The 10,518-nt window shown below is 38.9% G+C and overlaps 1 protein-coding gene and 1 pseudogene across 1 annotated transcript; both read left to right on the forward strand.

The window, feature by feature from the left end:
- Positions 1-1,063: 1,063 nt before the first annotated feature.
- LOC113305139 lies at positions 1,064-1,762 on the forward strand. The gene has a single exon (XM_026554256.1). It carries the CDS (start codon positions 1,064-1,066, stop codon positions 1,760-1,762), a length of 699 nt encoding a protein of 232 aa, XP_026410041.1.
- Positions 1,763-7,126: 5,364 nt separating this feature from the next.
- On the forward strand, positions 7,127-9,163 carry LOC113305219 (annotated as a pseudogene).
- Positions 9,164-10,518: the final 1,355 nt, after the last annotated feature.

Here is a 10,518-nt window from a genome sequence, read left to right on the forward strand (position 1 = left end):
TACATCTCTGCAACATGGAGAGAAAGAATGCTCTACAATAAACCATCAGAAACGATTTGGATGTGTTCGTGGTCTTAGAAGAGACTATGAGGACATTGAAACAATGGATGTGTTTCGAATGCATGGGTATTCAGGCCTAGAGTAGGGCGTGTGAACACGGATCTACTGATATCAGGACTGCGACAGTTGACGGTAATATAGTTGAAACGATTTTAGGGGTACCTCGGCTTGGTTCCATTCAATTTCAGCTGGACAGTGATGTCGAGCTTAATGCTGAGACTGTAGACGTTATTTTCCGATCTACGATTCATACTGTGAAGAGCATCCCAAGAGGTTGCAGGTTGACATTTTCTCATACTCTAAAGGCAGCACTCTTGAAAGTTGCAGCAGAACCTAAGCTGGCCAGGAATTGGGTTAGACTACTTTTGTTGCCTCGTTGTACGCTGTGAGTTTTTAATCCTAAGGGGAGGGCATAATGCAAGTCTGGGAATCGTAAAGTGTTGCAACAGCAACAAATACTTCGCGCACTTGCAATATGGATTGAACCTGGTGGAATACATCTGTTGGTCAAAGGGGTTCTGCAAATAACACAAACTGGAGGGGTTAAGTGTGTCGACGATACGGAGGAAGAAAACCGGCTAAGCTCCAATGTCTCTACCTGTTTGCGCAAAGTTGCAGATGGGAACTTCACAGCTGCAGTCGAAGCTATCAGTTCTTCGGGGGTGGCGTCGAATAACGCCTTGCTGAGGGAGGAACTATTTTAAGTTGTATTAAGTCATTCCATAAGGGAATTTCATGCGGAAAGGATGGTCTTCGGGCATAACATTTATTAGATGCTTTTTGTGGAGACGATTCCACTGTTGCTGCTGATTTGGTTACAACGATAACAAAGGTAGTCAATTTATGGTTGAGAGGCAGATGCCCACTTAACCTTGCGAAGTTCATTGCTTCAACACCCTTAATACCTCTCCTTAAACCCGACAAAAGCATTTGTCATATTGTTGTTGGTACGATTTGGCGGTGTCTGGTGTCCAAAGTTGTCATGAAGGGGGTCGGTCAAGACATGGCATATTACTTACAAGATTTTCAGTTTGGGGTGGGTGTATCAGGAGGTGCTGAGGCGATCCTACACGCTGTGAACATGTATTTTAATAAACATCATATGGATGCTAGCCTTACTATGTTAACCGTGGACTTCACCAATGCCTTTAATCTAGTTGACCGAACAACCATGCTCCTTGAGGTATGCAAGTTGTGTCCATCTATATCGCCATGGGTTGAATACTTGTATGGACAACCTGCAAGACTATATGTGGGAGATTATTATATTTATCCGTCTACAGGAGTGCAACAAGGAGACCCTCTAGGGCCATTGTTATTTGCTTTGGAGCTTCATCGGCTTATAGAAAATATAAATGAGCAGTGTTCACTATCATTACAGGCCTGGTATCTTGATGATGGTACTATTATTGGAGACACTACAGAAGTGGCAAAGGCGCTTGCAGTTGTTCAGACACAAGGACCTGAGCTGGGGCTTATATTGAATATTCGGAAAACCGAAATTTTCTGGCCTTCTTGTGATGACCGGAGATATGGGATGTTTCCTGTTGGAATCTCAAGGCCAGATAACGGGGTCAAACTATTGGGTGGTGCGGTCAGTATTGATGTTGAGTTTGTGAAAGAACTTGCCATTAGAAGAGCAGAGAAGGCAGTAGATTTAATGCAGGTTTATCCAAGCTCCATGATCCTCAGAGCGAATTGATACTCTTACGTGCTTGTATGGGAATCTCCAATCTGCTTTTTGGGCTTCGCATTTGTTGTCCAGAATATACTACAGATGTAGTAGATATCTTCGATAGAGTTTGAGAGAGATGGTGGAAGGTATTGTGGTTTGTGGAGGTCCGTTTTTTTGGGAATTCCAGTGAAGTTATCTACCCTGCCTATCATATATGGAGGTCTTGGTTTATACACCGCTAAGGAGGCGTCGCAATACTCTTTTCTTGCATCGCGGGTACAATCTTGGGGCCTACAAGATCACATATTAAGGAGCAGTAGAGTAGAAGGCATGGATGAAAATTTCCATAAGTCTTTGGAGACATTAAAAACAACTCTTCCTGATTATGACTTTAGCATCTTCACCAGCAAGGACACCGCCCCCCCTAGAGCACAAAGTAACTTGGAGAGTGCTCTTTTTGGTAAAGTAGTAAAGACATAGATAGAGTTTACGAGTTATCGGACAGACAGAATGCGGTCTTTGGTTGCCTGCAAGCAGAGCATGCGCATGATTTTCTTCTTGCTATTCCGATTGAGGGCCTTGGGCAAAAGATGTCACCTGTTGAGTACCGGTCCATCCTTAAATACAGATTAATAATCCCTCTGTACCCTTCGGATACACACTGTCCTGCCTGCATCACAGGATGCTTAGACATGTACGTGGAACATGAAGCCCATTGCAAGGTAGATCCTGGGTTTAAATATAGACATGATCATGTGAGAGATACTTTGTATGATTTCTTGTGGAGAGCTGGTATTTCAGCAAAGAAAGAAGTGGCGGTCAACTTCTTGACAAACCTACTTGAAGGGAGGTCAACACTTAGGCTAGCATACGTTCCTATTTTTGGGTGGGATGATTGAAAACATGCATGTGTTGACCTCACTGGTGTTTCTCCGTCAGTAGGCATTGGACATGGCACCTTCACAGTTGGCCAAGCAGCGTTGAGAGCTGCCTCGGGTAAGATGGCAAAGAATGGGAAAGCGTGTATTGATAATGGACATGCTTTTATTCCCTTTTCTTTTGATACTTTCGGTTTTTTGGCTCCAGAGGCGGTTGGACTTCTCAAGAGAGTCCAGAAAGTCATGCACAGTAATGTCATGACTCCTGGGTCGAGAGAGTTTGTTTTTAAAAGGATAGGTTTTGCAATTCAAAAAGGGCTTGCGGCGCAGCTTGTTGCTCGCTTGCCTGCTATGTAAACGACTAATTATTGAATTACGAGAAAAATGGACATTAATTTTTATTCGGTTTTGGATTTTAACTAATATTTGTTATGGATAACCAAATTGTTCGAACAAATTTTGCAGTGTAACTGTAGCACAACGACTTTTGCATCTCATGATATTAACAAAGTCGAAAACTTATTGAAAATCTATGAAGCTATGGGGACTTAAACCTTCAGTCTTGATCATGTTTTGTGCATAAAACTAAGGTAACTTATTTTTCTTGGAAAGCCTTCATAAAAGACTGGTATAGATATACAATCCTACTCGCATTGGGGAATCAACATTTTCAATTCGGGCCACTTGTCTCTAAACAAAATTGCAAGTGTCATTCTCAGAAGTTAGTCAGGTACAAGATTTTATGTCACAATGGCAATGGTAAATTTTAAGTTTACGGTGAAGATCTTTTGGCCACGAGGCATATGGAAAAATAATCCTGTTTTCACCAGTAATATCAATAATTAAAAAAATGCAAGTTGAATAGAACAACAAAAGCAAAACTACAAGCACAAAACTCATCAACAACAACAAAAAAAAAGGTACAAGATTAATGAATACGAAAATTTGGAATCCAATTTCTTACTTTCAAAACTTGATCTAACACTTCCCATGTTCCAGATTTGATGTATTGTTTATCTTCTTCGTTATCTAATTTAATTGTAAAGAATCCTTTTCCTAGAGGAATCAGTTGACATTTACCCTTTAGTTTCCATTGACTACTTAAAATAGAAGAAGCATCTAAAAGATTGATTCGAAGTAAATCTAATCGACCAATCAAAGAAAATATCCAAACATCAAAGTAAATCATTATCCAGATTGATTGATGGATGAACTTCGGAGGATTTAGATAAATCAATAACCGAATGATTCATCTCTAAATCACTATGTTTGTTTCCAAAATTTATATTAATGTCCCTCATCGAGATCTAATAACTTCTAGTCAGATAAGCAAAGGCCAATCATTGTTACCTTCACTAATCTGAGAAATCAAAACAAAATTAATGTTTGCACCACCTGAATTAATGAAGCCGAGACACTGAAATCGAAAAACGCGAAGAAATTTTTCCCCCGAGTTGCAGAGTTCAACTCAACCGATCCTCCTGCTCGAACCTTCTCCGGAGGTAGAGTTAGTAAATAGATTAAAAACTTAAAAATTAGTTGGTCATTTTATATTTTAACCTATTTTCTAGCGGTCAAGACAGTCAACCGTGGTCTTGTGACCCAAACTCTAATTAAAATATTTTCGTGACCCAAACGCAATTATGATCACTTTTTTGTGACCCAAAGTCAAAATATCCCTTATTTTTACTTTGTGTTGCACATTTAAATTTCAGGGTGCTAAATGCTAATGTAAACCACGAACATAATGGGTTCTTATGGAAAACCTAAGCCCATAGAAATTCAGTCCGTGGGGACACTTCTGACTTGTCCCTTCCCTTCCCTAATCCTACACCATGTTTGGTTACTCCTGACTCATCTGAGTCGTTTGTATCTGAATCATCTGGATCTGAGTGAAATCACCTGACTCATCTGGATCTGAGTCGATATGTTTGTTTTGAGTTAGATCTGACTCATCTGACTCGGAAATAAGTGAGTCAGTGGTTTGGTCCCATGAGTCAGGGGTATTTTGTTACCTGACTCAAATGAGTCCGAGTCAGGGGTTATGTCTGAGTCAGAGGTCGAGTCAGATCTGACTCAAAATGGAAAACAAACGGTCTGACTGCTGACTCGGTCCGAGTCAGGAGTTGACTCAGATTCAAACGCCGAGTCAGCTGCAAACAAACAAGTTCCTAGTTGTCTTTAGAGATACTCTCTTCCTCAAGAAAATCTTAAAAACTGAAACAAAAATCCCTTGCATATCGGATTGCCGATCCAAACCCAAGACCTGGAATTTCCTACATATAAAATTGCTTATACATGGATAAGATAAGTAAAAGAGCCTTTTTCATATCGTCCTTGAAACTACCTAGATACTTTGATTTGTATATATTGATATTGTGATTATGGGGAATGAAAAGAAGAATGGTTTTGTTAATTTGCTTGTTCCATTGGCAGTTGGTTCAGCAAGTTTATGGTTTGCATTACGAACAACAAGGAAGTTGAATTCCATCGAAGAAAAACATAACAAGTTTATTGAAAGATTTGATTCTTTTGAAGAGGGGAATATCAAAAATTTGTTGAACTCTATGATAGGGAGCCTAGTTTGGCTAAGGTTCAACGTGCATCATCAATCACACTTAAGTTTTTCTTTTTTTGTCCTCTGAAACATGGTTGATTATACTTAAGGCTATATTCAAATTTAAGAGAGTTTTACTGCTAGCTTGGTCGGTTAAGAGGTTGAAACTAGCCCTATATGATTTGATTTTTGCTTATGCCTGTGTTGCTTGGGTGTGTTTGGAATTTAATTTAGAAAGCTGTTTAGTTTTAATTGTGGCGTTTAGTTTTTAGTGTTTAGAGTCTAATTGCGTACGTTATAGTTAGATGCCTATATTCCTTTCATGGTGTCTTTGGAAGGAGTAGAGGTGCTTTCCGCGACTATGACCAGCTTATTGAGGTTGCACTCAAGAAAAAAGCAACAGCGGATGAAGCTACTGTATTTTTGCAAGAGCGGCTCCAAAACGTAGGCCTAGGCAATCCATCTGTTTAAACCTGCATTTTGTGAGGAGTAGAATGAAAAATGAGAGGTTTGGTTTGGGGCAATCCGAGAATTGAACTCGGGACCTCTCGCACCCTAAGCGAGAATCATACCACCACCCTTATGTTCTCAACGTAGAGCTGAGGCTATGAGTTGACAATTTAGTGTGTTTCGAGTCCGATCTGTGGAGTTTGTAAGACGTACTTGATTCGGATTGGAATATTATGTTCATTTATTCATGCAAAACTTAAGCTATAAAACAAAAACAAACCAAAAGATACATTTCTAATAGAGGTTAATTGCAGAACCTTCATTACAGCTTTTCCTGGAACGACAGAGGTCGCTCGTTCATAGCTTAAGAGTCTTACTCTTACACCCTAAACGAGAATCAATGGGTCCTATTTTTTGGTTTTGAACATTTTATCAAAACCTGTATTTACCTGAACCACTCTTAATCTCTGGGAACATTTGAGGTGCCATTGCTTCGGCCTAGTAGGGAAAACTTCGATGGGAGCTGGAAGTTAAAATACGGGGGAAATGTCTGCTTCACGGGAAATTTGAGGAAAATGGCCAGACTGAATTATAACTTTGTTTGTCCACAGTGTCTGCAGTTGGTTTTCCAGAAACAAAAATTGTTGCTTTCACATAGTTAGCCCATTTGGTAGCCTTGCTTGGTTTAAACATAAATTTGATTACTAGAATTTAATGTAAAATTCTTTAGCTTATGAATGCAGAATTAGAATCAAGAGTGATATGAGAAACTACAAAAATCTTCATATTCGGAAATCTTTTGGTATTGGGTCAGAAGTGTATAACAACCAAGGCCTGTTCTATATAGTTGGGAACATCCTTTTGACTGTCAAATTTTTACGAGGCAATCAAGGTTTATCTGGAGCTAGGTTTAGTGATTTCACATCTACCGAAGATTAATTAGCACTTTCCCTAGGCTTCCAGCCTTACCAAAGATTTAATGCCATTCTGAATTTAGTCAATAATCTCTTGGTGAGTTAAATGAAAAAGTTCACTAAGCAAGCTCGTTTCTGTGCACAGATTAACACCTATATTTATGGTTTGTAGTTATTCATTTTATCTCATGCATGAAGCCATGAAGCGTTCATTCCCGAGCTTTACAAATTCTTTTCATTAAATTTTTCGAGCTATCCATATTCTCTGTGAAAAGAAGATAGTCGTAGAGACTTAAATTTCTACATTCAAACTTCCACTATAAATTCCTCGGCACTGCAGTAGCATTGCCTAATTGCATTTATACTTATTGAATAATGCTGCATGCGTGAAGCAGTTCATTCCCGAGCGTTACAAATTTCTTTATCATTTTTTTTCGAACCGTGAGCTATCCATATTCTCTATGCATGGTAGACAGTGATAGAGACTTAAATTCTCTATTCTGAGCTTCCCTTATAAATATCCTAGCAGATCCTCAACTTTGAATCACCTCTTTCTCCCTCTCGTTCAGCATCAACTTCACTTCATAACAAAATGAAATTGCCTGGCATAAACAGTGAAACCAAACTAGAAGAATATGTAGAGAACTCAACACCTTTAATCTCAAACTTCAATGACCGCATACGTCCACTGCTCGATGCCGTTGACAAACTTCGTCATTTGAAAGTCATGGATGAAGGAATACAACTACCTACCATTGTTGTAGTCGGGGATCAATCTTCTGGCAAATCGAGTGTGCTGGAATCCTTAGCTGGTATTAGTCTTCCGAGAGGCCAAGGAATCTGTACTCGTGTTCCACTGATAATGCGTCTCCAGAATCACTCTTCACCTGAACCGAAGCTTCACTTGGAATTTCATGGGAAGGAGGTCCCTACGGATGAGGCGAGCATTTCTGAAGCAATTTCTTCTGCAACTGACGAGATTGCAGGCGATGGTAAATGCATTTCCAATACCCGTCTTACTCTTGTGGTGAACAAAAAGGGAGTTCCAGATCTTACAATGGTAGATTTACCTGGCATTACAAGAGTTCCTATTCATGGTCAGCCTGAAGATATATACGAACAGATTAGTAATATTATTATGGAGTACATTAAACCAAAGGAAAGCATTATACTTAATGTTTTATCTGCCTCAGTTGATTTTCCTACTTGTGAATCGATTAGGATGTCTCAGAAAGTCGACAAAACTGGTGAGAGAACTCTGGCTGTCGTTACCAAAGTCGATAAATCTCCAGAAGGTTTGCTCGAGAAAGTTACTGCTGATGATGTTAATATTGGTCTTGGTTATGTTTGTGTGAGGAATCGTATTGGGGATGAGACATATGAGGAAGCAAGGACTGAGGAGGCTAGATTGTTTCATTCACACCCATTACTCTCGAAGATTGATAAATCTATTGTGGGTGTACCAGTTTTGGCTCAAAAGCTGGTGCAAATACAGGCAGCAAGTATTTCTAATTTCTTACCTGATATAGTGAAAAGGATTAATGAAAAGCTTAACCAAAATGCAGCTGAACTTAATAACATGCCAAAAAATCTTTCTAGCATTGCTGATGCTGTAACAGCATTCATGCGTGTCCTTGGATCTGCCAAGGAAACTTTTAAGGAAGATCCTCATCACTGGAGAATTCAATGAGTTCCCAGATGAAGGAAATATGCACTGCACAGCTCGGTTGTCCGAGATGCTAGATGCATACGCTGCTGATCTGGAGTCCATGTCTCCGTGGAATAACAATAAAGATAGTTTTTTAACGGAGGAAGTTAAGGTTCTATGTGAAACGAAGGGTATTGGGCTTCCTAACTTTTTACCTCGTACATCTTTTCTCACAATCTTACAAAGAAGAATTGAGGTAGTGGCAGAAATTCCAATCCAGTTTGCACAAAAGGTTTGGAATTATGTGGAAGATGTGTTTGTCCGCGTACTCACAATGAAATCCCAAAGTTATCCACAGCTTCAATCTTTTACTAGATGGGCAGCTCACAATCTGATGAGGAAAGTAAGGAACCAATCTATTGAACGGGTGAAGGAGATTGTTGAAATGGAGAAAATGGCAGACTATAGTTGCAGTCCTGATTACATTAATACCTGGACTAGGCTAATGTTGCAGCAGCAGCGGTTCAAGGATATCCTAAATGGCGGGTCAAATCCTAAGAAATTAAACTTTGAAATGTTAGGTGATGTTGAATTTGGTCATCTGCAGGACACACAGATTGTTCAACAAGCCTTTGATATTAAGATGAGATTGATGGCATATTGGAAGATTGTTCTCCGGAGGTTGGTCGATAATATGGCCCTTCATCTGCTTTTTACTGTTCAAAATCTAGTTAACAAGGATATGGAGCAAGATATTACGAGTGAACTCATGGGTGGTCCTAGTGGTTGTGGTGGTATTGGAAGGATGCTGGAAGAATCACCTTCTGTGTCATCCAAACGAGTCAAGCTGAACCGAAGCATAAAACTGCTCAGGGACTCCAATGATGTGGTTTCCAAGATTATTGATCGCATTTCTGTCTATGGCGATGGTGAAGGTTCAAACTAGGGACTTCTGTTTGCTGCATCTGATGGTGATCTGTTATGTTTTTAGTTCTATTTCATTTTCTGTTTTCTTAGTTCGCTGTCTGAGTTTAAGAAGTTGAAGTCTGTTTCTGGTGTGGTTTGGGTTTTCAGTTGGAGCTAGGAGTTTGCTAATATTCTGTTGGTTTCTATGTTGGTGGTTTTTATCTTTAATATATCAATGAGTTTGGTTTAGTATATCATCTGTTATTTCAAGCAATCTGAAATTTTTAAGATCAGTGAAATAATGCTGTTTCAGAAAATGGTATATGCTAATTACCTGTATATGCCCTCTTGAACCAAGATGTGGTGCTGCAACAGTTATAAGTTCATAGGCTCCAATCTAGCAACTTTGACTATCAATTTCTTTTCTAGGCATGCACTTCCGATTCCATCACCACTACGATCTCCATTTCCTTCAGAAAGATTGTGCTCTGGGTTTGAAGAATAGTGCCTACCAATAGCATACCTTGCTATGGTCTTCGTTTTACTACAGAGAACACCTGAAACAACAGTTTTGTTCTAAGCGTTCAATCAAACAAGAAACCTGAGAGGAACTTGGAATTAAATATACACAGTCCAAAATGTAAATAAGAGTATACAAGTTTTATAATTATAAACAAAGCTGCTTCAAGACCAACATTTGATCTTGATAAATAAATGTCAGATCAAAACATTAGTCAAACAAGGTAAAGTTGAGATCAAACAACAGAACACTATGCACCTGATCTGCTAATCTGCTAATCTCTCTCCCTTGCTAATCTAGACCACCATGATCAGATTCAAAAAAAAAAAAAAAAAATTAAAACAAATACCTTAATAGAAGGTGTTAAAACAGTATTCCAAGTGTATAAAAAAAGAATAACAACATATAAGTGATAGAGAAGGTCTCAGATCATTAAATAACGAAAATCAACTCAATTGTATGCCATAACTAACCAAAGCAATAAAGAAGATATCTAGTGCATATATGAGCCTATAAAGATTTTGAACACATAAGCATGTAGTTCACCAAATTTACCCCAATTGTCACAACCACACGGACATCTAATGCTAAAAGAATAACAAATAAGGAGGTTGGAAGAAGAAGAAAAAAATACATAGAATGCACCAGAAATTCCTTGGGATATTTTCTCAAAAATTTCTTCCCAGCAAATTTTCAGGGCTGTATGAATGTATCAGTAGAGCTTCAATATACTATCATAAATGTGACAAGCATACTGAACACTGAATTGAGGTACCACTACGAAACCACCAATAATATGGAACACGAAAATAAAATGTCTCAACAATCATTCAAAGCTTGTCTCATAGAAAGCTTGCCTTTATAAGTGATTGTTTGACCTCTATAAGACACAACAAATTAAAACTTGGGC

This window comes from Papaver somniferum, chromosome 1 (assembly GCF_003573695.1).
Source record: "Papaver somniferum cultivar HN1 chromosome 1, ASM357369v1, whole genome shotgun sequence".
NCBI classification, from domain to species: Eukaryota; Viridiplantae; Streptophyta; class Magnoliopsida; order Ranunculales; family Papaveraceae; genus Papaver; species Papaver somniferum.

Bases quoted from the DNA above. Each gene is read 5' to 3' on its own strand.
- LOC113305139 (XM_026554256.1), top strand. From the start codon at position 1,064: ATGGCATATTACTTACAAGATTTTCAGTTTGGGGTGGGTGTATCAGGA.